Here is a 26,952-nt window from a genome sequence, read left to right on the forward strand (position 1 = left end):
TGGAATTGTGAACCAGCTGGGTCACCACGGGCAGATTTATTAGGGGCCTCGGGCCTGGGGCAAATCCACAGGGTCTCTTCCCCGTCCTGCCACCCAACATCCCGCAGGACCCACTAGTGTCCACCTCGGCCTGTGCTACAAGAGGTTCACCGTGGCCACCACCTGCTTGCAGCCGGTGACAGCGAACTCGCGGTCGGCGACGCGGTAGTAGCTGAGCTGCTCAGCCAGGAGCTCCGCGCGGGCCTGCTCTGGGAAGAAGCCCTCGGCCGCCATCTCGTCCCGGAAGCAACTGACCACGTCCCGCTTGTCTAGCAGCAAGAAGGGCACGACGGCCGCGGCCTGCCACAGCGGGTGCTCGCGGACCAGCAGCGCCCTTAGGCCCGCGCTCAGCTCCTCCTCGGCGCGGGCGCCGTGCGGGGGGCCGCCGGGCCCCAGTGGCAGCGATCGGGACGCGTTCTGCAGCACGAAGCGCGTGATCTCCGCGCCCCCCGTGCTGCTCAGCAGCACGTAGATGGCGTTGTGGAAGTGATGCGAGCGCTGCGGCTGCAGGAGGCCGTGCAGCTCGTCCAGGAGCGCCTGCGGCATGAGCTCCACCTCGTCCAACACCAGGAGAGGGGTCTTCTCCTCCGCCTCGGCCCGCGCCACCACGGCGGCCACCCGCCGCGCCAGCTCCTCGCGGCAGCCCCGCGCGGCTCGCGGCTCCGGGCAGTGGTGCCGCATGTGGTACTGCAGCACCAGCTCACTGTCCTCGAGCGCCCCGCGGAAGTGGCGTGCCAGCAGCCGACCCACGTGGCTCTTGCCCACTCCGCTGGGTCCGTGGAGGGCCAAGAGCAGCGGGCGGCTGTGTACGTGCGTGGACAGGTAGTCTCGCATCAGTGTCACAATGCGCCCCACTGCGGCTGGCTGGCCGAACACAGCGCGCTGCAGCGCCTTCTCCAGCCCGTCGAGGTCATAGCGCTGCTCATTATCGTCCAGGTTCTCGATGGCGTTGAGCACCTGGAAGCCCACGATGGCCACGAGCAACAACAGGCAGTGCTGCGCGCGGCTCCGGCGCTCTGCGCGCGGCCGGCACTTGCGGGACGTCTCGGGGTAGAGCACCACGCGGCTGCGCCGGCGCCTCTTGCGCGGCGTCCTTGAGGACAGCTCCGCCGGGCTGTCGAAAGTGAAGATCTGTGGCTGGTCCCGGGGTGCCGGGCGCCCGGGGTCCAGCCCGGCACCGGGCGGCACGAGGTGCCTCTTGCGCAGGAGGCGCACGCGGCGGCGCAGGCGGACCACGGCGCGCAGTGGCGCCATCACGCTCCGGCCGGGGCCACTGGGGGCCCGGGCCACGGGCTCCACGCTGGGCTGGCCGCGGTCCATGGCGCAGAGGTGGCGCTCGGCATGCAGATCGCCCTCCCTGCAACAGGAAGACGGAGGGTCTCCAGACTGACGCCCAGAGGGCTGGGACCCTTCACCCGAGAGCGCGCACCCCGCCAGGCAGCCCCACGGCTCAGGCCTGTTCCCGGAGGTTCGCCCCTCTGACCAGGAAGCAGCTCCCTGCTGGGGCCCCATGCAAATCCCTCGGGTCCTCCCGTGAACAGCACGGCCCCGAGGAAGTGGCGCTGGGATGGGGGTGACAGAGTGCAGCTTATCGGTCGGCTTCCCGGCTTCCCGGGGGAGAGGTCAGTTCGGCCTGCTGCAGATTAGGGGTGAAGAGGGGTCAAGGCCAGACCCCGCCCCCGCTCGCGGCGCCGGGCCCTCGCTGTCCCGAGAGGGGCCACAGGGAAGCAGAGGCCTGGGCCCCCTGGAGCTGAGAGACACCCCCACACTTAAGAACACTTGAGGGGGAGGGTGGTCTGGCCGGAACTTCTGCTTTTCAGAATGGCCCCCACCCCGGCCCCCAGGAAGATGGACAGAAAGGCAAGAGCGCAAGAAGGAAGAGCCACTGAGGAGACAGATGAAGAGACACTGGGTGCAGCCCAGGCCCCCGAACCATCCCCGTACCTGCAGCTGCGTCAGGCCAGGCCCCTGCCAGGCCCCCGCCCCCAGGACAGCCCCCCCGCCTTCGCAGACACTGAGGCCTGTGGCTTGGGAAGCAGAAACCACTGGCTTCCTCCGAGGGTCAGGCTGGGGTCAGGGCCTGGGGCCTTGCCAGCCAAACCGGCCTAGAGGGGCAGTGGCACCTGCGGGTCCCCAGGGAGTGTCCAGTGCAGAGGAAGCTGGGGGAGGTTTCCGCTTCTAGGCAAAGGAAGTGAGTCAGGGGTGTGTGGCAAGGGCGGGACTTGGGCTGGACGGAGGCGCCAGGCAGGGAGGCCCAGTCTGCTCCCCAGGGCCCTGACCAGCGGGTCCCCTACCCTTTTTGGCCCTACAGGCCTAGGGTGCCTGATGACCCCAAGGGCCCTTGCACCTGGATCTGCCCTCCACATATTCCCTGTGACGCCCCAGGACACCTTTGGCACCAAACCCCCACAGGGCCCCTTGGGGAAGGGGAGCCCCCTGCTCTTTCCCTCAACTCCTCCACCCCTCCCCTGACCCATCTGGGTCCCCTGGTGGGGCTCGTTTTCTTTCCCTGTTCCTCTCTACCAGGGCCGCCCCACCCCCTTCCTCTTCCCGTGCCCCAGCGTGGAGCCCCCAGGACAGTGCAGCACATTGGGGACCCAGCTCTAGCACCAGGGAACCAACCCCCATGTGCTCAGGGCCCTGGGGCGGCCCGTTTAGGAAGAACTCGAGCACTGCCCCACCTGTCCCCACCTCTGTGTGGATGGCCCTGCCTGCCCCTCTCCTACCATGGCCGGGGTGGGGGCTAGTCCTGCCAGGCCCAGGCCACCTGCAACACACCCTGCCCCCCACCCCGGGTGGGCTCATCAGCAGTGAAGCCCCAACCAGCCTTGGCACCTGCATCACGCAGGCCGGGCAGTCTGTCCTGTGTGGGCCCCCCCAATCCCTTTACTACTTCCCTGCGGCACACTCCACCCCTCACAGGCCCCTTCCCCCAAACTCCGTGCTTGCACCCCCATGCCAGCACTGGGGAGACGGTCACAGGCGTAGGGTGTCCCGTTCTCCAGAGTACAGGATTCACAGGCCTCATGGTAAGGCATGGAGTTCCCATCTGTCTGTCCAGGGCCCTCCGGCAGCATGTCCATGCCACAGCCCTCTGTTGCCCTTGCCGAGGAGTCACTGCTGCCCTAGGGCCTGCCACCCACTCCTTGCAAGAGCAGGTGCTGGGGGACCCCTTGGGCACCTCACCACAGTGTGGCCCAGGACCTGGCCAGAAGGACACTGCCCAGGCTCTGCCCCAAGATCCCAGCACCAGGCTTCTGCCGACAAGGGAAAGGCTGGGGTGTTGGGCAAGCATCTCTGGTGGCCAGCTGGCTGCTTCTGCTGGAGGCTGACCCAGCATCGCCTACCCACAGCCTCCACCCCACGACCCCTCACCCACCAGGAGCTCCCATTCCCTCCTGTGGGTGGGAGAAGGCTGGCTGCGCCAACCCATCTGTTCTTCTGTCTTGGTCCTTCTTGACCTGGAGCCTCAGGGGGCACAGGCAGGTGCCAACTGCCCATGGTCTCCTCCTGTGGTTGGGGTCCTTTGGGTCCGGTCTCCTGGGCCTCAGCCCCACCCTTCTGTCTCCAGCCCAGGTCCTGGCTCCCTGCTTCCCAGAGAGATGGCAGCAGCCGGGAGACTCCGAGTGTCTGCACCCACACATCTGCCTCCCTGAAAACGTCCCTTCTCCCACTGGGCTGAGGCAGGCACGGTGGGGAGGGGCAGCTCTGCCAGGGCCTAGACAGCCTGGGCTGAGCTTCCAGTGGTCCAGCTGCTCCAGCTTCTCCCCGGCAGGGAGTGGAGCTCCTTCACGGCCTCTCTGCTCTGTGGGAAGTGCCCTGGCCCCGCCCCCTCCTGGGGTCATCCCCATCGGTGCAAACATGTACTTTTTCCTTCCTAAGAAAAGCTCCTCCCGAACACCCCCATCTTTGCCTTCCTCAGCTGCCCCCACACCCGCAAAGCTGCTCTCGTCAAAGTCACTGGCTTCCATGGAGCAGGAGCCTCTGCATGTCCCCACTGGTGGGGGCAGTGAGGCCGGTCCCATCTGGTTGCCTTAAGCAGCCTGGACAGGATGGCTATACCCCAGCCCTCCTACCTGTGGCCCACAGTGACAGCAACATCCCTGGAGAAGGTGCCCGGCCCCGGGCTGCTTCTGACAGCTGGTGGCACAAAGACACTCCTGCCCAGGACTGACCACAATGCCTTTATTTACACGGGAGCCTCAGCTGGCTGAGCCAGCCAGAGCCGGGCACCTGCTCCCAGGGAGAACAGAGCGGCAGGCGGAGCCTGGGCTATCCTCGGCCACGCCTGCTCCACAGGGTGCTGCTGGCCAGGGCCGGAGGGCTCCCTCCCTGCAGAGCCTGGGGCAGTGATGCCCAGTGTCTATCACCTGGGAGTCCCCCAAAGGGCCAGGCTGACGCAGCAGCATTGCCACCTGTGCCACCCGCCCACCTCCCTTAGAGAGCAGGTGCCTTTCTCACCGTCTCTGCCCACTGTTCCCCTCCAGCCATGGACACCCACACTGAGGCTGCAGCAGCCTCACAGAGCGCAGCAGTAGGGGGGCCAGGTGCAGGGTGTCGGGGCATGGGCTGTGCATTAGGGACGTGGCTGGGCGCCTGCCTGGGGCACAGGCACAGGCGGCATTCAGGCACACAACTTTCAAGACCCAGGCCAGGGTGGGGCTGCAGCACCGAGGCGGTGGTGACCCAGTGTCTCAGCCCCGCCCACCACCCACTCCCAAAAGCACCTCTCTGCCTCCAGGAGACACGGGCCCTGGTGATCGGAGGCCAGGGAGCCTCTTCCCGGCAACCAGGGCCAAGTGGCCCAGCGTGGCCCCAGGGGAAGTGTCAGAGCCCAGCTGAGGTAGGCACGGTGGGGAGGGGCAGCTCTAGGGCAGGGGTCTCGACAGCCTGGGCTGGGCTGGGCTTCCGGTGGTCCAGCTGCTCCAGCTTGTCCCCGAGCTGGGAGTAGAGCTCCTTCACGGCCTCTCCGCTCTGGGAAGTGCAGGCTTGCGGTCAGGACCCATGGTGGGGACACCCAGGTGGGAGGCTCAGGGCACGGGCAGGTGGGCGGCACCCACCTGGCCGGTGGGCTCTAGGGCCTTCTGCAGGGCCTGCAAGCGGGCGGGAGCCACGCGGTGGTGCAGGTGCAGCAGCAGCCGCAGTGCGTGCCGCTGCACATTCTCCTTCCTGGAAGAAGAGGCCACGGCGCTGCAGGGGCTGCGGGGGCTGCGGGGACCCACGGGGCTGCCCGGCCGCCCCGCCCCGCAGCCCGAGTACCTAGGGGAGGCCGTGAGCAGGAAGCCATCGAAGAGGCTGCTGCAGAAGTCCTCTAGGGCAAACTCATCGGCCAGCAGCGCCAGGTTCCCCGTGAGCAGGTGGAGGAAGATGTCGCCGAAAGCCAGGTCCCCGAAGGCCTCCGCTGCAGGCACAGTGGGTATCAGCCAGCTCCCCACCGCCCACGCCCTCAAGGGGCCAACCCTGGGCTCCACCCCCAGAGAGCCTCGGGGACAAGAAGGCAGCCCTTCTGGGAGCGGGCGTCCCCTCGTGCGGAGAGCCAGAGCAGGCCTGCACCTGCACTGGTGGGCACCCACACGGGGAGGGCCCTGGGCCCAAGCGGGAGGCAGGGCTGCAGCGAGGGAGCCCAGGGGACTCTGGCCTGAGTGGGCTCCAGACGACAGCGAGGAGACAGACAGTAGAGTGCTGGCCGGGGGTGCGCCGGCCAGGGGTGCTCCGTCCTCACAGAGGGGACAGGACAGAGAAAACCTTCTCCTGCTTTTGAAAGTATGGACATCAAACCCCGAAAGAGACTGCTTAAGGGACACAAGTCCCTGCACAACCAGGGACGGGGCCGCCTCGTCAGCCTCCCGATCTGAACAGACTGTGCGAACAAAAATGGGGGACCCCTGGGAACGTAGCCCCAGCACGTCCGAGGCACCCGGGCAACATGTCTTTAAGAACAGCCTTCCTCTGTCGGCACACCAGCCACGCCGCCCACGGACGGTGTGCAGGGCTGTGGGGCCTAGTGTGGCCGCCCAGGGGCAGGGCCACACACAGACCCAGTGGAGGTGGGCGGTGGGCACAGGGCTTCAGTCCCCCACAGCAAGAAGTTAAAAAAATAAACGGAAGAGTTTGTAAATTGGCGCCCGTCCTTCCTAGAACCTCCAGTAACAGCAACAACGAGCGGCCCCCCCCCATCGTGACTAGGGTCTGCAGCACGCGGGGACACAGGCGCCCCAGCCACAGCAGGAGGCCCATCTCCAGCTGGCAGCAGGACACGGTAACAACAGCACTGAAAGAGCCGAAGGACGAGGCGTCTGCAACCCTGTTCCCGGATGTGCCTGGAGACACGCCCGGCGACCCAGAAGCTGAGGGGCCCGAGATGGGACGAGCACGCACAGCCCTGCGTCCGCACAGGGTCCTGTTGAGGGGGAGGTGGGCACAGGAGGGCCAGAGTCAGAGGAACAGACCTGGGGACAGGAGCACCAGGACAGGGGCCGTGAAGGTGGAGGGAGGGCCCCGAGGCTCCTGGCGGCTGAGAGCAGCACGTGGCCGAGATCCTGCAGAAGGAGCCGCCCTGCCCACGCCTTCACCGGAGCCCTGGAGGTGGCAGACGGCCACGTCCGACAGGCTCTGACCTCCAGAATGGGAAGGGAGTGAGTTCGAGTGGTGGGTCAGGTGGCGGCTGGGTGTCAGTTAACACCCACAAAGGGACAGCTTCCTCCACAGGCGGAGGTCGGGAAGCAACATGCGCTTCCTCATCGGACTCGCCAACGGCCTGGAAACACACTCAGCTCGAAACAGGAAAGACCTTCACACAGGCGAGACCTGAGTCAGCCAGGGCCACGGGGCCCAGGTGCCAGCGGGCCGGCCATGTGCTGCCAGAAGCCCCCACCTCCCCCAGGGCAGCAGCGTCCTCCCCACCTCAGAGGCTGCACCCCCGGGCATCGGGACGGCGTCCGGGCGGCTCCCTCACCACTGTGGACAGCTGGACACGTGGTGACGAGCGCAGAGGGCCCCTGACAGCACGCCGCAGGGCCTCTCCCGCTCCTGCACCCAGACAGCTTGCTTGCAGGGACCCGCACCACGGCGGGGGGCGGGCGGCGCCCACGCTCGGCCCGCAGACTCACCGAGCCCGGGCAGCAGGCGCAGCAGCGCGTTCTTGTTCCTCTGCTTGGCCACGTGCAGCACGTAGTAGAGCCCCACCTCGCAGGCCATGCGCTGCTCCTGCAGGAACCTGCGGCGCCCACACCCAGCCCTGAGTGGCGCCGGCAGCAGCCACCGGAGGCCCCAGGGCAAGGCCCCCACCCACACCCCCACGCCATACTTGGTGAAACTCTCGGGAAGTGTGTTCGGGTAGGTGGCCGGGCCCCTCTCCTCAGCAGGGAGCTTCTGGTCCACGTTGAAGGCGTGGTCGTCCACCACGAAGGACATGAGCATGGGCAGGAACCTGGTGACGAGCTCCGCCTCCTAGGGCGGGAAGCCAAGGGCCCAGGCCTCACCAGGTGCAGCTGGGTGCTGCCCCCGCTCCGCCCCTGGGCCACCACCCCAACGCCAGCCCCTAGCACGAAAACCAGGGAGAGGCTTAGCCAGGCCCCTCACCATCTTGGGCTCCTTGAAGACCTGGCTGTCAATCATGTCCCAGGCCCCCTGGCCCAGCGCCAGCAGCCGGAGCAGCAGCAGGAGGTCAGGGCTGTCCTACGGTGGGGGAGGGAGAGGACGGGCCTCAGCTCCAGCGTCCCGGATCCCTACCCTCTCCCGACCTCGCACACCGCTCAGCAGGGTCCAGGTACCACGACTTCACTCCCAGGCCCCCAGGCACCGGCTGAGTGTGGGGTGCATGTGCTCAGAGGCGGCGTGGTGCACCCAGGCACCCACCGGAAGGCAGCCTGAGGCCAGTCGAGCACGCTCACCCTAGGCAGCGTCTCCTGGCCGACCAGCTCCTGCAGGTGCCTGACAGTGCTCAGGGACAGGGTGTTGATGGCGAAGGGGTCACACAGGATCATGGACAGATCCCTGCAAAGACAGGCCGCAGCGTTAACACAAGGCGCTGCTGACCCACAGCGGGGCAAGACTGCCCGCTGCACGCAGTGAGCCCCGCCCACTCTGGACCCCTTCCCCCACAAAGCTCATGGTTCTGGAACTTGCATCGAGCTTACTCAAAACCCTGCAGAGGCAAAAGTTCTCAAGAGATTTAGGCCACATTCGGTTCTGAGAACCTGGCCCAGATTCTGCCGTTTCAGCCCAGGGCCCCACAGACAACCACAGTGGGCCCGGCGGGCCCGGGCTGGGGCTGGGGCTCGCACCCCTCCACTGGCATTTGGGCTGAGTCTGAGCTGTGGGCACGGGCCGCCAGGCAGCTCCTCCACGACGAGCCGGACTGGACGCCGCAGCAGCCAAGCATGCTTGTCGCATGCCAGACAGCAGGACTTGGGGGGCCGAGGTGTCCACAGAGGTCAGCCTCACCCCAGAACTTGCTCCTGGCCCTTCTTCACTCCATCAAGGAAGCCCTGAAGCTCCCGGGCCCTCTTGCTGTCCACGAAGCGCTCTCGGATGCAGGCGTCCAGGCACCAGGTGAACTGCAGGGAAGCAAGAGTCAGGGCGGGGCCAGGGGCCACACGGCTGCCCTCTGCACTGCCCAGGGCTCGGGGAGGTGTCAGGGCCGCGCATTGCCCCCCCAGGGCCCGGCTGGGTCAGAGTGTGTGGAAGAGATGTGTGAGTTTTGTTCTAAAAGGGGCTCCTCTCGGTCCTGGCCAGGCGGCTCAGTTGGTTGGTGCTGTCCGATACACCAAGGTGGGGTTCAGTCCCCGGGCAGAGAACAGGCAAGAGTCTACCAGCGGACGCACCTGTCTCCCAAACCAGCGAGTACTAAGAGCCCAGGCTGACAGGAATTCAGAGGAAGCAGGACGGAGATCTGAATGCACAATAGCTCCCTCTCAGCAGGAGACCAATCGTCCTTGTTACCCACCCAGGGACTTGGCAGGGAGCCCGCCGAACAGCTGGGGAGGCTGTGGATTTGAGACCTGGGCTTCTACATTTTACCAATAAATAAAGGTTGTCTTCGGTGTTAGTCCCTGAGAAAACAGTAATGAAGAAAACAAAAAGGGCCCCGCTCTGGTGGCTCCTGCGGTGGGTGCTGCAGCAGACGCCCAGGAGGCGAGGCACTCTGGCTGCGCAGCACCCGTGCTGGGCACAAGGGCAGCATGGACACCTGGGCCCCGGAGCACGTCTGCGCCCGTGAGCGGCCCGAGGACTGCAGGCGGCCAGGCCAGACCACAGGAGGCGATGGAGCAGGCAGGTGAGCAGCGGTGGTGCAGGGCCAGCTGTGTGCTTGGGGGTCAGGCGGGTAGGCAGTGGGAGCCCAGGGGTTGGGGGTGTCAAGCCCAGGGAGAGGAGAGAGAGGCGGAGGAGGACACCAGGGTGGGAGAGGGCCAGGCGGGGCGCCACCTTGTGGCAGGGGTCCACGGAGCAGATGTCGCCCACGTCCAGGTCGTGCAGGCACATGAGCAGCTCGGCGCGCAGGGTGCAGTAGTGCACGTTCCGGGTGCGCAGGAACAGGGTCCGCAGGAACTGCAGCACCATGTCGTACAGCTTCACGTTCTTCCCCACCATCCGAGTCAGCTTCTGCACCACCTGCCGGGGCAGACCCCGCGCCGGCGTCACGGAGGGCCACGCCGGCCTAGCGAGGCCCGCTCCCACGCTGCACGCCGGCCTCCTTTGGGCTGCAAGTCCCCTCTCACCAAACACCGGCTCTGTGTCCGGTGGCGGTGCTTCCAGTTTCTAGGGAGGTGGAGCCCATGTTGGGCCCACAGCTCCTTCAAAAGGCCATCGGCCTGTCATTCCGGACTCCACCAGAGGCCCCAGGAGGTCCGGCCCCTGCCCACCCAGTCCGCTGACTCAGGCCCCATTGAGGACACACGGCAGCCGCTGCCCTCAATGCATGGGCGGAGTTCTTCTGCCACCTGTCCCACCTCCTGCACCTGCACCTGCCCCACTCGGGGCTCAGACTGTGCTGCCCCAGCCTACAGGAGGGGCTCTGCCTGCTGTCCCCGGGCCGTAAGCAGGGTCGTGGTTCAGCGGGGTGATGGCCATGCAGGGCAGCCTGAGGTGAGGGACACCACAGAACCCCCCAGGCACCAGGCTGGACACAGCAAGAGGAGAGCGGCGGGGGCCACAGGGCCCTCTGAGAACCCTGCCGAGACTGCCCTAGGCCTTGGGGCCCCTGACAAGCACAGCAGAGCCAGATGCGTGGCCGAGTCTTGGCACCCACACATGGGCCTCTAATGCCAATGACAACTGACACACACCAGCCCAGACCGCAAGCCCGCTCTGCCTCCCACACGCAGGGGGCACAATGTGGGGCGCCAACTCTCAGGCAGCTGTGCCCCACCCCGAGAACCACGTGACACGTGGACCTGCAGCCGCCCTCCCCCCTTGCAGCGGCACAAGATACCCAGTAGGATCCTGGCCAGGAGGGGAGCGTGAAGAAGGAACAGGTCACCACGGCAGCCGCAGCCGAAGGCCTGGTCCCCCCAAGGTGAGCGGGGAGGAGAGGGCAGGGCACAGGGACGCCCCTCGGCCCATCCAGGAAGCGGGGCACAACCCCTGGCTGGACGTCGGGGGAAGCATCAGGCTGCATCCTGCCTTCCACCACACACAGACTCCAGGTCAGAGCTGAATGTGAAAGGATGGGACCGAACACCCACCGCCACTCTGCCAGTCTGGCCAGCTGTCACCGTCACCTCCCTCCTCGGGGAGCAGTCATCCTGGAACCAGGCTATGCATCTCTGGTGGCCTCCACGTCACTGGGGAAGGCCCAAGTGCCCACAGCAGCTTCGGCCCTCCAACCCCACCCCGCTCACCTGCTGGCTCTATGCTACGGCCGCACCAGCCCCAAAGCCCAGCCTGCCCCTCCTCCAAGCCTCTGCGCACATCTGGCTCTTCTGCAACCTCCCACCTCTGCAGCCCTTGTCCTCCTCAACCCCTGGGCGACCAACGTGCGACATTCACTGAGCGCTGCCCTCCCCCCGACTGCAGGTGCCTCAGACTTCAGGGCTGCTGAAGAGCCCAGCGCCTACGGCCGGAAGTCAGCACACAAGAAACGTCTGTCAGCTCTGGCTGGTGTGGCTCAGTGGATTGAGAACCTAAGGGTCGCCGGTTCGATTCCCAGTCAGGGCACATGCCTGGGTTGCCAGCCAGGTCCCCAGCTGGGGGCGTACAACAGGTATCCAACTGATGTATCTATTGCACATTGCTGTTTCTTTTCTTTTTTCTCCCTCCTTTCCCCTCTCTCTAGAAATAAAATAAGCAAAATCTTTAAGAAAAAAAACAAACATGATTGATTTAAAAAACGTTTGTCAAAGCAACTGACGACTGAAACCTGAACACAGAAACCATCCCGGAGCTGACAGAAGACACGCTGAGCCTCACCGAAAAGACTTGCCAACCTGCAGGGCGCCGAGTACGAGAGACCCAGAAGACCCCACCGGGGCACAGCGCCGCAAAGGCCCTCCTACCGCTCTCGTGTACAAGCTTTCCCTTCCAGGAACAAAACGACGCGGACACTCAGGGGGCGGAGAAGGGGCTGGCCGGCGCCCGCCAGCCTCACCGCCCTACATGCAGCCCTGCCCCCGCCTCACCTCGCCCTGGCGCCGCGTCCTGGGGGAGGGACTGAAGAAGTTGTGCAGGACGGAGAGCTCCGTGCTGAACAGCGCACTCTCCTTCTCCAGGATGTACTGCTTCAGCAGCGGGGAGACCTCGTCACCGAAGAGCGCCTGGTTGTCCTGCCAGATCTGCCGCTTCACCTCCACAGCACAGGCCCGGTACAGCTCCTTGTCGGCCATGACCAGCTTGAGCTTCTTCTCGGGGACCTGCACGACCACACCGGCCACCTGTGAGCAGCACCTGTGCCCCAGGGTCAGCCTCAAGACAGGTCAGGAGGCCTCGGTGCGCCCGCCCTGCAGAGGCCCCCTCAAACGCTACCCCAACTGAAGGGGCACCTGTGGCTGCCCTCGGGCCCTTGCCAGGCAGGCAGCTCAGGGCACCCCCAAGGGCAAGTGCTCACCTTGGGCAAGTGCTTCATGACGCACATCACCACCGGCTGCAGGGACGGCATCTTCACCAGGGAAAAGCTCTTCTCCAGCAGGTCTTCCAGTTTCTTGTACCTGGAAAGACTCCAATGACTGAGGAAGCAGCCACCTGCCTGTCCCCAGGGACAAGTCTCCACAGGTGGGACACATGGAGGAGAAGCCCTTTTCCAAGCAGGAACGTGTAGCCAAGGGAACAGCTGTGCTGCTACATCAGTTCCCACATTGAGAAGGCGGCTGCTCTTGTCACCTGCCCACCCACCTTTCCTCGGCCTTCCCCTCGGAAGCAATGGCTGACACGCGCTCCAGCAACTTGTCCCGCAGCTCGTCAAACACCGACTGGTGGAACTCCAGCCGAGGCGTCCCGTGCAGGTCCAAGAAGGGCAAGGCCGACTGCAGGGACGGCAGCAGCACACCGTTCTCTGTCTGAAGAAGCAGAGGGTCAGCGTGGGGTCGATTTTGCTTCTCTGGGGCAGCTACAGAAAACCACAGCCGCAGCTACGTCTGGACAGACACCCCAGATGCGCAGAGTGCCTACGGAGGCAGCTGCAAGAATGTTCCCAGCAGTGCTGGTTCTAACTACAAAAACTGAACGCCACCCAGATGACCGCCCATGGGGCACTAGCTCAGGACACCTGGTCCCTTCATCCCGGGGGACAGACGCAGCGATCAGAGAGAGGGAAATGTGCCCGCTCCCCATGCGACCCCGCCCCCCTGCCGGGCTCCCGCGCTGACCGTCCCGCCTCCGCACCCCGTCCAACCTGAAACTGCTCGATGGCCTTGAGCGGTTCGGTGCAGTTGGTGAGGGTCTCCTTCAGGTCCTCGCCGTTGGCCACACCCAGGTCCTGCAGCCCAGCGAACATGGCCGAGGCCCCGGTCCCAGCCCGGCTCGGCGCCCCATCCCCACCGCGCTCCGCCGGCGCCGCCGCGGCCCCTGCAGGGCCCCCAGCAGCCCGCTCGCTTGGGCCGCGGGGGCCGCCTGAGCTCCTCTCCGCCGCGCCCTCCAGTTCGGCCAGAGCCTTGCCGCGGCACCGCTCCGCTTGAAAAGCAGCCGCCCTCTTCCGACACGCACAGCCACTCCACCCGCCAACCCACCCCTTCCGGAAATGCTGCCGCGGCGCAGAGGCTCCTGGGAGAGAAGCCAAGCCAGGCAGAGCTACTGGGAGGGAGAGCAACGCCCAGAGAGAGCGCAACGTCGGCGAGGCCCCGCCCACCTTCCCCGCCCCGTCGGCGTGACCACACCCATCCGCCGGGCGCGGGCCAAAGGTTCGCCGGCCGTCCTGCCTCCGGCCTCGTCCTTCTGTGTGGGCACAAAAGCACCTTTGCCGAGCCGACGGGGCGGAGGGCGGGGGGTGCGGGGACCGCGGCGGGGGACGCGGGGGTAGCCGCTACATGAATTTCAGAACCGATATTTCAGCCGAGTACATTTTTTTATTATGAAAAACCACCACAGCGCCCCCTGACGTTGAAAATGATCGAATTCAAGACAGACCTAGAGGGAGAAGGGGGCCCTGTGGGAGGAGCTCTCGCCTTGCGTCACAGCGAGAGCCCTCCGAGCAGCTCCCTAGGGTTACGTCAGAGCTCCGGGGGTGGTGCCAGCCCGCCCTTAACTTCCGCTTCCCGTCTGCAAGTCTCTGCTCCATCTTTGTGCCCACGGTGAGCTCCTTGGCGGCGGACGTTAAATTACAGTCTTCTTGCGTGCGGACGAAATCCTTTTTGGTGACAGGCACCTAGTTGCTTGTCTTTTACAGTCGACGTGTGCTCGTCCTGGATCCTGGGAGGGGAAACCCGAGCGTCAGGGCAGGTGAGCGGCCCGGGCGCTGCTCGCCCTCGGGCTGAGGGGCCTCGCGTGGGTCTTCTCCTGGACCCAGCGTCCGCGCTTCGTGCCTGACGCTCTCTGGGCTTTTTGGGAACTCCTTACCGTTCTCTGTTAAAAGTTTGTCTGCTGTTTGTCTGCCGTTTGCCTGTAACTCCTCGTTTTGACAGATCGGCCCGTTACCTCGGGGATCAAATCAGGCTGTTTCTTGAGGCTGGCTAGCCTTTGGCCCATACTTTGTTTTTTTATTATACTATTGTTAGAAAAACACTACATTCTATCTTAAACCTCAAATCTTTCAAGCATGTTTACGATGTGTTTGACTAAATGGTTTATTTAGTATATTTTATTGGTTATGCTATCGCAGTCGTCCCAGTTTTTCTCCCCTTTATTCCCTTCTGCCCTGTACCCCTCTCCCACCAGCATCCCCCCACCTTAGTTCATGTGCATGGGTTGTACATAAAAGTTCTTTGGCTTCTCCGTTTCCCATACTACTCTTAATTTCCCCCTATTTTGTACTTACCACTTACGCTTCTTATTCCCTGTACGGCCCATACTTTTTGGAACAGGGGCTGTTTCTCCTGTTCTAATCTTCGTTTCGGTTCCAGACTGGGCCGCCTCCTTGAAAGTGTCCAGCGGTTGGCCAGGCTGTTCTGACAGCAGGCTCCCTCCTGGAACCGGCGGCGTTTGCCTGTGGCCCGACCCTCCTGTGGTCAGGCTGTCCTGGAGGTAGACTGGCCTCTGACCTGCGGGAGTCGCGTGCATTGCCTGTGGCTCTTGCTCTGAAGAAATCTCTGAAAAGTGGGGTCTCGGTTATTTAACACGTTAAGGCCGCCCCTCCTCCAGCAACCCTTACGTGTGAAAACCAGGGTCACTCTTCATGGGCGTATTTAACTAAATGAACACATCTGACCAAAAGTAATCGAGAGTCTCGGTGGCCACCCTGGGGGACCTTTGAGATTTCCACACTGACTCTTACATCTGACCTGGGCAATAACAGTGCTAAAGCTGGCAAAGATGGACGGAGGGCCTATTGCCAGTGGTATTTTGTAGCTTCCAAATGTTACCAAGAATCTGAAGTTGCTTTTTTTACAAAACTAAAGTTTCAGAATTAACAGAGGCTCCCGAACTTTTGAAGAGGGGAAATGAAAAGGCTTCCGAAGCCGCCCGTTGGCCTCTGGCACAGTGCGGCGGCGCCCTTCACCGCTACTCTGCCGTCTCGGACTCTGCGGCACTCGGCTCCTTCCCGGCTCCCCCTCTGCGCCGCCCGCCCTGCCGGTCCGCGCCTCCGGTGCCACTCTCCGAATTCCTGGTGGACGTGAATCGCACAGGTTCTCCACACGAACACTGGATGGCGAGCCGCAGTGAGGGGGTCCTCGCCGACCGGCTGCAGAGTTGGACGTCGGCACAACCACCAGTTTGGGTTTCCAGATTTGAATCAGCTGTTAAGCTGCCAGTCGGCGGAGTCCTGCTCCGCGCCGTCCTGAAAGGGGTGTAGAAAACCCAACCTCTGGCTTTTGGCAAAACCCTCCAATCACCGTGGCTGAGACCTCCGAGAGCAAAGCAGCACCCTTCCCGGAGCCTGTTGATTGGGGCAGAATTCTGACCTGCTGCCGGAAGCCGGAGGACGCTGTTGTGACGGCTGCAGTCGACCTCAGGTTGTTTTTAAGGAAAAAATCTGTCTTTCCTTCCACTTGGGTAGCCTTTACCTCAGTTTATTAAGGGGCTGAACAGAGACCTTCCCCTTCTGCAAAATGACCAGGATGGATGGGGAGCCACGTCCACTGCAGTCTTAATGTGGCACATCAGCTTGCTCGCGTCATAGATGAGTCAGCTAAAGGAAAAACTGCTAAAATTCTTAATTTTCAGTATGGCCGGCAAAGGTCCCCACACAAACCCCCAAGCCCCCGGTTGCTATGACTGCAAAGAGCCAGGAAGCGCCCTTACAAACCCCAGTGCCCCGGCACCCTCAGGCCTCCAGCCAAGCTCCCAGGTCCTCCCAGGTCGCGGTGATGGCCGGGGCTCCCAGGACAGGGCTGTTCCCCACCCTCCCTCTTCTTCCGCGCGGAGAAGGCACTGGCCAGATGGGGGCGCTCTCCTTGTGGGAGCCTGCAGGACTGGCTGCGGCTACAGCAGGGCTCTGTGTTCCTGGCGGCCTCGTCCCCCCACTTCCGCTTCCTTCTGTAAAGTACATTCTTCGTCTCTGTCCTGCTCCGTGTGATCGCCACGCCTGCACTCGCCCTATCATATCCCTTCTTTTTCCTGAATAAATCCTGTTTGGTGATGGAGTACCCAGTGGGCTGTGTTGCGTGCGGGAATGGAGCACTGCTGCCCTGGAAGCACCTTGCGCCAGGTGCAGAACGCAGGTGCAGAACGCCCTCTCCAGGCGTGTGCTTGGGGGGGGGGGGGGCGGTGCCCACAGAGACCTGGGCTGGCGGTGGTAGTGGACAAGGGACGGCGGTCCTCTCCTTACTGTGAGCACCTAACCCCAGGCTAACCTATGGTGGCAGGCCTGTGGGCTGGGGCTGGGAGTGTGAGTCCCTGCGGCCAGAAGTGCACAGGGTTGGTGGGCCCTATCTGTTCTGCACCTCCGGTGGGCCCCCCATTGCTACCTACCATAGAAGTCCTGGGCCCAGCATCTGCGGTACCTCCAGTCCCTCCAGCTCACTTCCCATCCCACCAGCCCTGTCCCCAAGCCCACCCCACCAAATGTCACACCCTCTCCCTTTTCATATGTTACGGTTTGCTCTGCTAGAAATTCCCTTCCTTCTCGCTCATCCTTGAAAGCCCATTCCCCCACTTCCTCCTCCAGGAAGCCCTTTCTCTTCAGCCCAGCAGGAGGGAATTGCTCCATCCTTCCTGCTTGTCCCACTGCTGCCTTTCAGCCCTCGGTTGCTGGTGGTGCTCCCGCCCCCGGGCCAGGCTGGGCCAGGCTGCCGCAGCCATTGCTCACTGGCTGCGATGGTCAGCTGGGCAACACCCATCTGCAATCCCACTGGTCCCCTGGTGTGCTGGGTCTCCACCCCCAGCTGGGTCGGCCCCAGAGGTCACGGGTGAACACTCGAGGACTCCCTGCGGAAGGGTTTATGGGCCACCATAACCACCCTGCCCATCTTGGGGTCCACCCCTTGGTGGGAGGCCAGGATGCTGTAACAGGACAGGGCCCTAACTCGGGAAGGCCCGGGGAGCCTAGCGGCTGTGGCTTGGCTTGCAAGGGGCCTGGGCGAGTTGGCAGGGTTTCTGGGCAGGTGCTTGGGGAGGGAGGGCCAGGCCCTGACAACCTAGTCCTCTAGACCCTCCTCAGTGGCTGGTCAGGCTGACGACCTCCCAAGATGGCAGTTCAGGGATTCTGGCCCCTTCCTCTGCCCCAAAAGTCAGCTCAGCTCGGCTAGTAGCCTGGCTCTTGGGTAGACTGGCAGCGGGCGTCCTGCACTGCCCAGAAGGACCCCTCCCATACCGTCCCAGGCCAGGAAGTCTCAGACTGCCACCCATCAGTCCTAGAGAAGAGAAGAACACGTAAGGGGAAGCAAAGGGAGATCCCTGGCCAGGGAAAGACACCTCTGCAGGACAGCTCACCAGGGGGAGAATGGCAGCCAGGCACAGGCAGGGTTCAGAAGACCATCTCTTATAGTAGGTGGGGACTCTCTTTGTCCACAGCTCATGGAATGGTTAGCTGGCCAGGAGTGTAGATCAGGGGTGCCAGAGGGTTAGACAGCCAGATTGGGGTCGCTGAGTTCCAAGGGGAGGGAGGTCTGGGAAGGCACCGGGGCAGGCAGGGTCCATGTGATAACTGGCCGGCCCGCAGTGCCCAGCCGTCTCTAAAGCGCGCAGAAGGGGCCTGTATCATGGCGCTTGGGTCTTCGCACGCCCTGGATGACCACTCCGGGCGCCGAGGGGAAGCGCGAGTTGTAGCAATCCTCCACGTAGTAGGCGGCTGGGCCGGGGGTGTGGGCTGCAGAGGGACAAGGTGGGCGCCCCATGCAGGCTCCGGTGCCAGCTGCTGTCCAGCCCACACTGCTCCCAGGCCGCCACGTGACCCTAGTCTCCCCTCTAGGAGGCCTCCTTACAGGAGCTGACCCAGGAGGCGAATGCGGGGGAACGGCTCATGGAGAAGGCGGGCGAACGCGGGCCCCGCAGGCGGCAGCCGGGGACGATGTCGTAGGTGTTGGGGCTGGGAAGCTGCGGCAGAGGCTGGGCCCGGGGACCTGCACCGCGGGCCCGATGCAGCGCCGGACGCGTGCGCGCATCCTGGGTGTTGGAGGCGGGGCGGGGGCCCCCGAAGCTGAAGGCCGGGAAAGCAGGGCCGCTGAGTGGACGATAGTCGGCGGGCGACGGCCACTGTGGGTAAAGACGCTGCTGAAGCCCCTCCTGTCTCAGCCCTCACATGTCCCACCCACGAGAGACTTGCCCCGCCCCCTCCCTACAGGCCCCAACCCCCGCAAGGACTGCCGGGCCAATGCCCCCTACCTTTTGCTCCCAGCAGAAGTCGACTTTCTGCGTGAAGGGGCTTTCGCTTTGCAACCACACGGTCTGCCACGCCCTGCGGCCACCGCCCTCTGCAGGGGGGGAATGTGTTTGAGGAGGGCAGGCTGGGGACACCACCCCACTTCCAGGACTGGGGAGACGGGTGGAGGGGGCCGCGAGGAGAAGCACGCACCGGGGGCAGGGTGCTTGCGGCCGATGCTGAAGTGGGGGTGTGGGGAGGATTCGCGCACTGAAGCATCCGGCACCGGGTACTTGGTGGGGCCGGGGACGTCCGGGTCGGTCAAGATGGGGGGGCGTCGCTCCAGCCCTGATGGGAAGCAAGCTTTGCGCCTGGGTCCTCTCTCAGGAGGCCCCTCCCGCCTCTGCCCCGCCTCTCCGGACCAGACTGGGGACCCCACTCACACAGCTCCTTCAGGCTATGGGTGCAGTTTTGCTGGGACTCCTGGAGGGGGCCCCTGTGTATCCTGAGGCCCTTTGGGGACTCCAGCACCACCCCTGGGGGACACATCTCCCAGGCAGCACCCGCGCCCAGGCCCTGCCAAGCAGCATCCTTGGGCCTGCAAGACAGGACAGCTTCAGCCCACTCACATTGTTGGTGGCCCCCTTGAGCTTCCCTGCCCCCCCCCCCCCCCCCCCCCGGGCCCTCAGAGTTACTGGGCGGGCACTAATGGCTTCAACCTCGGGGGGCCGTGGGTCCAGTGTTTGCCTCCATTGATGTAAAAGTTTGCCAAGAATTTCACAGCTTTCTGGTCAAAATTCATCATTGGGGTCTCTGGCTGCCTTCCACAGTGACATGTGACATCATGAGGCTTTGTGACCTCGTTGTCCCGTTATATCCCTCCCCCCATCCCTTTTGCCAGGAATTCTAAGGGAAGATATTGTCCAGCCCTAGGGGGCAGGGGGAGGCTGTGGCAGTAGGGTACCCAGAGGGGCCCCTTGTCTGACATGCCAGGTGGGTCACCCTGGGTCACCTTGGCCAGGAGATGCCCCTGGCCAGCTCAAGTGACTCCTGGCTTAGTCTCCTTTCCCCTGTCCCCCTTCCTTGTCTCAACCCTTTTCTGGACTTCGGGGATCCACTGCATTGGGGCTTCTGGGGGGACTGACAATGGGCGGAAGGTAGAAGAGGGAGTGGGTGCCGTGTGATGCCCACTGTGCAGGGCCAGCTGGAAGGCAGCATGGCGGGCGGGGGGGGGGGGGGGGGTCCTGGGAAGCGCCCTGGAGGAGGGGGAGGAGCCCTGGCTGGCGAAGCAAAGCAAGGGCTGCTGGGTCTGAGTGGCTGGACCAAGGAGCAGCCCTGGCCCTGAAGTGCTGTGTGGCCCTGGCAGAGCTGAGATGGCAGAGCACAGTGGCCAGTAGGTGTCCCAGACAGTTGGGGCTGCCCAGGCCGAAGTGCAAAACAATAATGAGCCCAATGAGTGTGAGCTGGTCTACACACATCAGGGCCCTCGAAGTGCCCTCCGAAGTGGAGCAACTTGCCGGCCCCAGCCCCAGCCCCGGCCTAGTGAAGCCGGTCTCATCCCCTGGGCCCTGCCCACCCTGGCAGGAGTCTCTTCCTGTGCGGATCCCTCCCACCCAGCACTGACCCTGCATGGCCCTGGGAGGCATGACAGATGGACAGACCAGAGACTCACTTGAGGAGACCCAGGTCTTACCAGGGCTCAGGGCCAGGGCTCGGTGTATGGTGCTGACGGCGATCGACAGGGGCTGCAGATGCTGCTGCTCTGTGACCCGAGTCCCCCTGTGGACGCGTGGGCCGGCTCTGAGGGCTCTCGCGCGCACATGGCCGTGAGAGGCGGTGCTGCCAAGTGTCATTTCCTCAGGGGAGGCTCCCGAGAGCGGGAGCAACAGGGTGCGGCGTAGAACATCTCGTCCTGACTCTGTCTGTATTCCCGCGTGGACTTCCAGGCAGCATCGGCCACAGTGGAGGTGGCTTTCACGTCTCCCGCCGGCAGCGAGCCCACGAACCGCCATTATCAACATTTATGTGATTAAATTCAACCTTCTGGCCCATGTTTATTGACTATGTTGTCTTTTTCCTTAAGATGTTCACATTTCCTGTGCATTTTTCTATGGGTGGGATAGTTTTCGTGCTTTTGTCGGGTCAGGTTTTCCCTGCTGATACCCTATCTGTCATGATACTTGCTGCAAACTGTTCCCCAGGTCTGTAGTCTGCCTCCGAGTGTGATTCATGCTGGGTTTTTTTGACATGTCCTTGAACCTGCTAATCTTTTCCTTTATGATATTTTGTATGGTTAGAGAGTCCTTTCTTACAAAAAGAAAAAACATTCAGGCCCTGGCTGGTGTGGCTCAGTGGATTGAGCGCTGGCCTGTGAACCAAAGGGTGCCGGTTCGAATCCGGTCAGGGCGCGTGCCTGGGTTGTGGGCCAGGGCCCGGGTGCGGGAGTGCGGGAGGCAACCGACGGGTGTTTCACACTCGCACCAGTGTTCTCTCCTTCTCTTTCTCCCTCCCTTCTGCGGTCTCTAAAAATAAATAACATCGTAAAAATATATATAAAAATGGAAAATAGTGCCCAGCCCCAGGGAAAAGACCTTCCAACTTCACTTAGGGCTTGTCGCCATGCCCTAGGAGCTTCCAGGCCTCTCGTCTGAGGAGTACCCCTGGGGTGCATGGGGGCTCCCTTAGACACACCCTGGGCGGCTGCTAGGCTCCTGGGGGTCATCTGGTCAGTACTCCCTGACAGGGCTGACTTGGGACTTGGCCGCAGTAGCGGCCCGTTTTCTGAACCCCAAGGCCCTCGGCAGCACGCCTCGACTCCCGGCCCCCACCTAGCCTGCTGCCTGCCTGGGCCCTGGAGTCCAGCCTGGACCTCGGGAGCCCCCACAGGGTTGAGGACGGGCCTGGCCCAGGTGGGGCCCAACAATGGGGCGTCTTCATAATCGCTACCAGGCAACAGGGACTTTTGGGGGGGCAGCCAGACCAGAGGAAGGAGCTGCACAGCAAAAGTGGAGTTCAGGCAAGATGACAGCTCCTCAGAAACACGACCTCTTCACGCCAGAACCTCACTACGTCCCCGGGTAAGGGCTGCACCCCTGCAGGAAGGCTGGGGGAGCAGGTTCAGCCGGTGGCCATGGGACCCCCAGTGCTGGTCTCTGGGGTGGGGTGAGGCCCAAAGGCTGAAGGTGCAGGAGAACTCGGGGCCCAGGCCTACCCTCCCTGCTGGTGGTGCCAAGTGCCATAACAGGTGGGCAGGACATCAAAAGCAGACAACCGGGGATGGCCCAGCGGCTGGCAGAGGCTGGCAGAGGCAACGCCGGTGCTCGCCCCACAGCGCTCCGCACTCTGAAGATGAGAGAAGTGTCGGGAGAAGTGTCGGGAGTAAACTGTCGCCTGCCCGCCTCACCAAGTAGCCCCCCCGCGTAAAACACAACCACGCCCTCTGCCGAGCATGCCTGCACTCCTGGGTACACACACACAGAGCCGTGAGAGCAAGGAAGAGGGTGGGCAGGGTACCAGCCCCAACTTCACAGCGGTTCTGGGGTCAAGTCGGGACAGGAGAGGTGGGAGAGGGAGGCCTCACCAAGATGCCCACCCCACCTGCCATGTGGCTAAATGCACTCAGCTTTGACCTTCACTCCCACCAGCAGCCTCCTGCCTGTCTCCCAAACCCTGATCCCACTCACTGGCTACTATCGCCCTGCCTTCCCAGTGGTGCCACCGTGGGTGCAACAGGCCTCCCCCTGCCAGGGGGGCCCAGACCCCATCACCATCCCTGTAAATGCCTCTAGGCAGTTCTGGTTTTGTCATCTTCAGGCTGCCAGCTATTGCCGGATGCTGGGGAGCAGCGGGGTGGCAATCCAATAGTGGTAGCGGAGATGTCAGGTTCTCAGTGCTTGGGGTGTGCTGTCCATTCAAGCCTCGAGGGCCCAGAGCCAGGGGTCACCATGCCCCCACTGCCAGACTGGGGCTGGCTACTGGACTGGCTCCTGCCCTCGACCACTGGCCCCACCCCACCTCTTCCCCCCGCAGCTATGCCGGTTTCTACCCGCAGCTGCGCTACCAGGTGGGGGACACCTACGGGCGCACCACAGCTCGGCTGCTTACAGACCCCAGCGTGCAGAAGAGCCCCTGTTCCGTGCTGTCCCCCATATCCAAGCCCAAGTTCATCGAGGACTTCAGCAAGTCCAAGCCACCTTTTATGCCCTGCCGTGACCTGGCCGAGCCCTACATCCCGCACTACACGGGTGAGCTGTGACGCCACCACTTGGAGGCCCTGCCCCCCTCCTGCCATCTGCCGCTTGCTCACCACTGACCCTCCATACAGGTCTGAAGCCCTACAAGAACTTTGAGATCCTGGGCCGGTTCTCACCTCAGGAGGAGGCCGCTGAAGGGCCACCAGGGATGGAGAACATATCCAGGCAGGTTCCACTGCCTGCCGGCTTCATGCCCTACCCACCCTACCCGCTGTGCCCACCAGGCAGGAAGAGGGACTCTAAGGATCTCGGACACCCGGGCCTGCGGTTGGCATACGGGGAGGAGGGTTGGAAGCGCACTGCCCGCGCCGACGAGGCCCCTGAGCAGTACCAGGTAACTGGAGACGTGCTGGGACCAGCCTCACCCCGACAGATCCGGTGGGGGCTGGGTGGTGACCTGCCTCCTTCCTGTCCCAGCTATATCACTGCAGGAGGGACGAACACCTAGCCCCAGCTCACCAGCAGGACATGCTAGATGTAGACAAGTTCCACACATTACCCCAGCTGGACCACCCCAACCTGATTCAGCGTAAGGCCATTTCAGGTGGGTGCCGGGGTCCAAGGTTGGGAGTGGGACACCCACAACCCCTCAAGTCCCACGGGCCCAGGCAGAGTAAGGGTGAGAACCAGGGAGTGCTGCCCCCAGGGCTTCCCCCAGTGGAAAGCCCCCGATGGACCATGCCCAACGGCAAGTTGCCAATACTTAGGGAAGGAAAGGAACCTGGACACTTTCCTGGCTCCCCTAAGAGTAGGTGGGTGATACAGAGGACTTGAGATGGCACCCTGACTTCTTTGCTTCCCCAGGATACGCTGGTTTCATCCCCCGGTTTGCCTGGGTGATGGGGATGAATTACCGCAGTGGGGTCACGCAGGCTATGGATGAGTTTGACAAAAGCCAGGTATGGGGACATCTACCCTAGGCCCACTCCCGAGTGCCCAGCAGAGTCCACACAGGGCCCAGGCCTCAGCTGGCTTCCCTCCCTGAGGCACTCGACTGGCCCTCACCCAAGGGGGCTGCTCTGCGCTGCCTTGGGTGCTGGTCCTTGCCCTTTGGTTCAAGTCCAGGATCTCTGCCCTGAAACCTTGTGGGGAGGATGAAGATGGAGAAACCTGAGCACTAACCACTTCCAGGAACACCAGCCCAGCCCCCACTGGGGCAACATGCTGCGGGTTACCTGGTGCTGGCAGCGCCTGGCAGTCCCACGTCCCTGTTTCCCCAGTTCATGCTCAGAAACCCCGTCTGTGCCCTGGGCGAGAGGCTGCCCCGAACATACTGGCCCAGCAACACCATCTACAACAGCCAGGGCCTGATACCCTTCTACATGGGGTTTGTACCATGTGAGTGCCGTGACCACATGAGGAGGGTCAGGTGGTTGAGGCCCCTTACCTGTGGTGGTCACAGGCACAGACCAAGCTGTTATTTCCCCAGGGCTCCCCTGGGGGTGAGTTGTCCCCACCCCCTCCCCCCTCATGGGTGGGGCCTAGGACCTCTTGCACTAAATCGGAGGCCAGGCTGCCTTGCAGTGGGGACAGGTGTCCAGGCAGCCTGGGCTCCTCAGAAGCCTGTGTGAACTGCCCCCACCCTTCGCCAGCAGCCACTGGCCCAGGCCAGGCGCAGCTCAGCGATGGCACTGCCCCTCACAGCCATGCAGGGCCACTTCGCTATGACGTTCGGCAACAGCACCCGCAAGGCCTACCAGGAGGAACTGGAGAGGAGAAACCGCACGCTATGAAAACGCTTTAATGGTGGGGTCTGTACAGCACGAGATGCCGAGACAGAGGAAGAGCAGGTGCGCCTGTGAGACAGGGCTGTCAGAGAGCAGGTTGTGAGTGAATAAAGAGTTCTCACGGCTTTCACGCGTTCCCGGGGACCAGACGGCTCTAGGCCACCTCCTCCTCGGCCTCCTCCTCAAACTCGCCCTCCTCCTCAGCGGTGGCGTCCTGGTACTGCTGGTACTCGGACACCAGGTCGTTCATGTTGCTCTCGGCCTCGGTGAACTCCATCTCGTCCATGCCCTCGCCCGTGTACCAGTGCAGGAAGGCCTTGCGCCGGAACATGGCCGTGAACTGCTCCGAGATGCGCTTGAACAGCTCCTGGATGGCTGTGCTGTTGCCGATGAAGGTGGCGGACATCTTGAGCCCCCGGGGCGGGATGTCACAGACAGCCGTTTTCACATTGTTGGGGATCCACTCCACAAAATAGCTGCTATTCTTATTCTGGACGTTAAGCATCTGCTCGTCCACTTCCTTCATGGACATGCGGCCCCTGAAAACAGCAGCCACCGTCAGGTAGCGGCCGTGGCGGGGGTCACAGGCGGCCATCATGTTCTTGGCGTCGAACATCTGCTGGGTGAGCTCGGGCACCGTCAGGGCCCGGTACTGCTGGCTGCCCCGGCTAGTGAGGGGAGCGAAGCCGGGCATGAAGAAGTGCAGGCGGGGGAAGGGCACCATGTTCACGGCCAGCTTGCGCAAGTCAGCATTGAGCTGGCCGGGAAAGCGCAAGCAGGTGGTGACCCCGCTCATGGTGGCTGACACCAGGTGGTTCAGGTCACCATAGGTGGGTGTGGTCAGCTTTAGGGTGCGGAAGCAGATGTCGTAAAGGGCCTCATTATCAATGCAGTAGGTTTCGTCTGTGTTCTCCACCAGCTGGTGAACGGAGAGGGTGGCGTTGTAGGGCTCCACCACGGTGTCCGACACCTTGGGCGAGGGCACCACGCTGAAGGTGTTCATGATCCTGTCCGGGTACTCTTCCCTGATCTTGCTGATGAGGAGGGTCCCCATCCCAGACCCAGTCCCCCCACCCAGGGAGTGGGTGAGCTGGAAGCCCTGAAGGCAGTCACAGCTCTCAGCCTCCTTCCTCACGACATCCAGCACCGAGTCGACCAGCTCCGCACCTTCCGTGTAGTGCCCCTTGGCCCAGTTGTTCCCAGCACCACTCTGGCCTGCAAGAAAGGGCAGGTGGTCACCCTTCGGCCCAGCACACATCACCACTGATCACTGGGCCAAAAAGGCCCAAAATCGTGGTGTGAAGGGGCACACAGCTCACCCTGCAGGTAAACCACGTGAACCCCCAAATAAGGCAGCACCCTGCTTAGCCAAAAATTCAGCTAGGGACTGAGCTGCCTTAGTTTAAGGATAAACCAGCCCCTCCCACAGCAGCCCCTGCCAATTCCCAAGGACAGATGAGCCGCCTCTGTGATCACTGCAGAGAGATTACATCGGCGGCTTCTTCCCTGATCAGACAGCTGGGTCTTCCTCCCAAAGCCGCTTTGAGAGAGATTGAGTGACACGCAGGGGGAGCAGAGAGTCCAGCAAAGGGCCCTAGCTTCTGCTCAAAGCACAGTGGGCATCAGGACCTGCCTCCGCGGTTCTGAGAGTGGTGACCTTGGACACCCCTTGACCTTTGAGTTCTCCTAGCTACAGACCGCCACCCAGCTCCCATCCGCGGCTCACCAAAGACGAAGTTGTCCGGCCTGAAAATCTGCCCGAAGGGCCCCGAGCGCACGGAGTCCATGGTGCCGGGCTCCAGATCCACGAGCACGGCCCGGGGCACGTATTTGCCACCTAGGAGGGCCGAGAGAGCGTCAGCGACAAACCAGCCGCAGGGCGGTATAAGAGGAACGCGCAAGGGGTGTGCGGACTCACCGGTGGCCTCATTGTAGTACACGTTGATCCGCTCCAGTTGCAAGTCGCTGTCCCCATGGTAAGTGCCAGTAGGGTCGATGCCATGCTCATCGCTTATCACCTCCCAGAACTGCGAGAGACGCGGGCGGGCCAGGGCTGAGTCACGCCGGCGGTGCCCGAGGCCGGCCCCGCCCCGGACGGGCGCGGCCCTCCCATCCCCCCCACTGCCGGCCAGGTCCCCAAGGGCCCGCGCCAACGACCCCACCCGAACCCCGGCCCCGCGCGGGGCCGCAATGCGGGGGCGCCGCCCGCCCGCCGCCATCTTTCCTGCCCGCCTTTCCCGCCCGGCTGCCTCGCCTGCGCAGGGACCCCGTCGCCCCACCGCCCACCTTAGCGCCGATCTGGTTGCCGCACTGGCCGGCCTGCAGGTGCACGATCTCCCTCATGGCGGCGGCGGCGCGAGCGGAAAAACTGAAGCGAGAGCTGAAACGCGGGCGCGCAGAATGCTACAACCGACGCTCCGCCAACGCTTATATATCCGTCGCGCACGCCTCCGCTAGCCTCCTATTGGGCTGTCAGAACGAGGATGGGAAGCGACGTCTTTTCATTGGCTTTAGCCTCGTCAATCGAGCCTCCTAACGCCTGCCTTCCCAATTCCTATTTGCTGTTTATTGGTCAGCCGCGGCCTCTGCTCCCCCTATCAAAGTCCCC

The 26,952-nt window shown here is 63.3% G+C and overlaps 5 protein-coding genes and 1 long non-coding RNA gene across 6 annotated transcripts; 2 read left to right on the top strand and 4 right to left on the bottom strand.

The window, feature by feature from the left end:
* Positions 1-2,234, bottom strand: TOR4A (torsin family 4 member A). Its single transcript, XM_053918554.1, has 2 exons — positions 1,984-2,234; positions 1-1,396 (listed from the first exon to the last, which is right to left on the bottom strand). The coding sequence occupies exon 2, from the start codon at positions 1,357-1,359 to the stop codon at positions 136-138; it is 1,224 nt and encodes a 407-aa protein (XP_053774529.1). The 5' UTR covers positions 1,360-1,396; positions 1,984-2,234; the 3' UTR covers positions 1-135.
* Positions 2,235-4,210: 1,976 nt separating this feature from the next.
* On the bottom strand, positions 4,211-13,201 carry NELFB (negative elongation factor complex member B). Its single transcript, XM_024562346.4, has 13 exons — positions 12,866-13,201; positions 12,367-12,530; positions 12,083-12,182; positions 11,658-11,888; positions 9,466-9,651; positions 8,485-8,597; positions 7,932-8,034; positions 7,621-7,716; positions 7,346-7,488; positions 7,149-7,255; positions 5,299-5,440; positions 5,100-5,208; positions 4,211-5,013 (listed from the first exon to the last, which is right to left on the bottom strand). Exons 1-13 carry the CDS (start codon positions 12,965-12,967, stop codon positions 4,867-4,869), a joined length of 1,743 nt encoding a protein of 580 aa, XP_024418114.2. The 5' UTR covers positions 12,968-13,201; the 3' UTR covers positions 4,211-4,866.
* A 573-nt stretch (positions 13,202-13,774) lies between these two features.
* On the top strand, positions 13,775-16,208 carry LOC123479908 (uncharacterized). The gene is made up of 2 exons (XR_006655727.2): positions 13,775-13,908; positions 14,529-16,208. It is a non-coding gene; the product is annotated as an uncharacterized lncRNA (long non-coding RNA).
* A 1,326-nt stretch (positions 16,209-17,534) lies between these two features.
* On the bottom strand, positions 17,535-19,169 carry STPG3 (sperm-tail PG-rich repeat containing 3). Its single transcript, XM_053915590.2, has 6 exons — positions 19,060-19,169; positions 18,928-18,962; positions 18,578-18,790; positions 18,388-18,476; positions 17,988-18,258; positions 17,535-17,872 (listed from the first exon to the last, which is right to left on the bottom strand). Exons 1-6 carry the CDS (start codon positions 19,167-19,169, stop codon positions 17,739-17,741), a joined length of 852 nt encoding a protein of 283 aa, XP_053771565.1. The 3' UTR covers positions 17,535-17,738.
* A 2,216-nt stretch (positions 19,170-21,385) lies between these two features.
* On the top strand, positions 21,386-24,875 carry CIMIP2A (ciliary microtubule inner protein 2A). The gene is made up of 7 exons (XM_024562224.3): positions 21,386-21,441; positions 22,394-22,608; positions 22,689-22,951; positions 23,035-23,161; positions 23,422-23,516; positions 23,838-23,955; positions 24,262-24,875. The coding sequence occupies exons 1-7, from the start codon at positions 21,386-21,388 to the stop codon at positions 24,348-24,350; spliced, it is 963 nt and encodes a 320-aa protein (XP_024417992.1). The 3' UTR covers positions 24,351-24,875.
* TUBB4B (tubulin beta 4B class IVb) lies at positions 24,345-26,788 on the bottom strand. Its single transcript, XM_024562223.3, has 4 exons — positions 26,631-26,788; positions 26,263-26,371; positions 26,071-26,181; positions 24,345-25,559 (listed from the first exon to the last, which is right to left on the bottom strand). The coding sequence occupies exons 1-4, from the start codon at positions 26,685-26,687 to the stop codon at positions 24,499-24,501; spliced, it is 1,338 nt and encodes a 445-aa protein (XP_024417991.2). The 5' UTR covers positions 26,688-26,788; the 3' UTR covers positions 24,345-24,498.
* Between the last annotated feature and the right edge of the window lie 164 nt (positions 26,789-26,952).

This window comes from Desmodus rotundus, chromosome 1 (genome assembly GCF_022682495.2).
Source record: "Desmodus rotundus isolate HL8 chromosome 1, HLdesRot8A.1, whole genome shotgun sequence".
Classification (NCBI taxonomy): Eukaryota; Metazoa; Chordata; class Mammalia; order Chiroptera; family Phyllostomidae; genus Desmodus; species Desmodus rotundus.

Excerpts from the sequence above, each read along its gene's own strand:
- TOR4A (XM_053918554.1), bottom strand. The coding sequence starts at position 1,359 with ATGGACCGCGGCCAGCCCAGCGTGGAGCCCGTGGCCCGGGCCCCCAGT.
- NELFB (XM_024562346.4), bottom strand. The coding sequence starts at position 12,967 with ATGTTCGCTGGGCTGCAGGACCTGGGTGTGGCCAACGGCGAGGACCTG. Across the intron at positions 12,183-12,366 it reads GAGGGGAAGGCCGAGGAAAG|GTACAAGAAACTGGAAGACC; the intron begins GTGGGTGGGCAG and ends GAGTCTTTCCAG. Across the intron at positions 9,652-11,657 it reads GGACGCGGCGCCAGGGCGAG|GTGGTGCAGAAGCTGACTCG; the intron begins GTGAGGCGGGGG and ends CTGCCCCGGCAG.
- STPG3 (XM_053915590.2), bottom strand. The coding sequence starts at position 19,169 with ATGATGAATTTTGACCAGAAAGCTGTGAAATTCTTGGCAAACTTTTAC. Across the intron at positions 18,477-18,577 it reads CCGCAAGCACCCTGCCCCCG|AGGGCGGTGGCCGCAGGGCG; the intron begins GTGCGTGCTTCT and ends CCCCCCCTGCAG. Across the intron at positions 18,259-18,387 it reads ACTTCTGCTGGGAGCAAAAG|TGGCCGTCGCCCGCCGACTA; the intron begins GTAGGGGGCATT and ends CTTTACCCACAG.
- CIMIP2A (XM_024562224.3), top strand. The coding sequence starts at position 21,386 with ATGACAGCTCCTCAGAAACACGACCTCTTCACGCCAGAACCTCACTAC. Across the intron at positions 22,609-22,688 it reads CTACATCCCGCACTACACGG|GTCTGAAGCCCTACAAGAAC; the intron begins GTGAGCTGTGAC and ends CCCTCCATACAG. Across the intron at positions 23,517-23,837 it reads ATGAGTTTGACAAAAGCCAG|TTCATGCTCAGAAACCCCGT; the intron begins GTATGGGGACAT and ends CTGTTTCCCCAG.
- TUBB4B (XM_024562223.3), bottom strand. The coding sequence starts at position 26,687 with ATGAGGGAGATCGTGCACCTGCAGGCCGGCCAGTGCGGCAACCAGATC. Across the intron at positions 26,182-26,262 it reads GTACTACAATGAGGCCACCG|GTGGCAAATACGTGCCCCGG; the intron begins GTGAGTCCGCAC and ends CGGCCCTCCTAG. Across the intron at positions 25,560-26,070 it reads GCCGGACAACTTCGTCTTTG|GCCAGAGTGGTGCTGGGAAC; the intron begins GTGAGCCGCGGA and ends CCTTTCTTGCAG.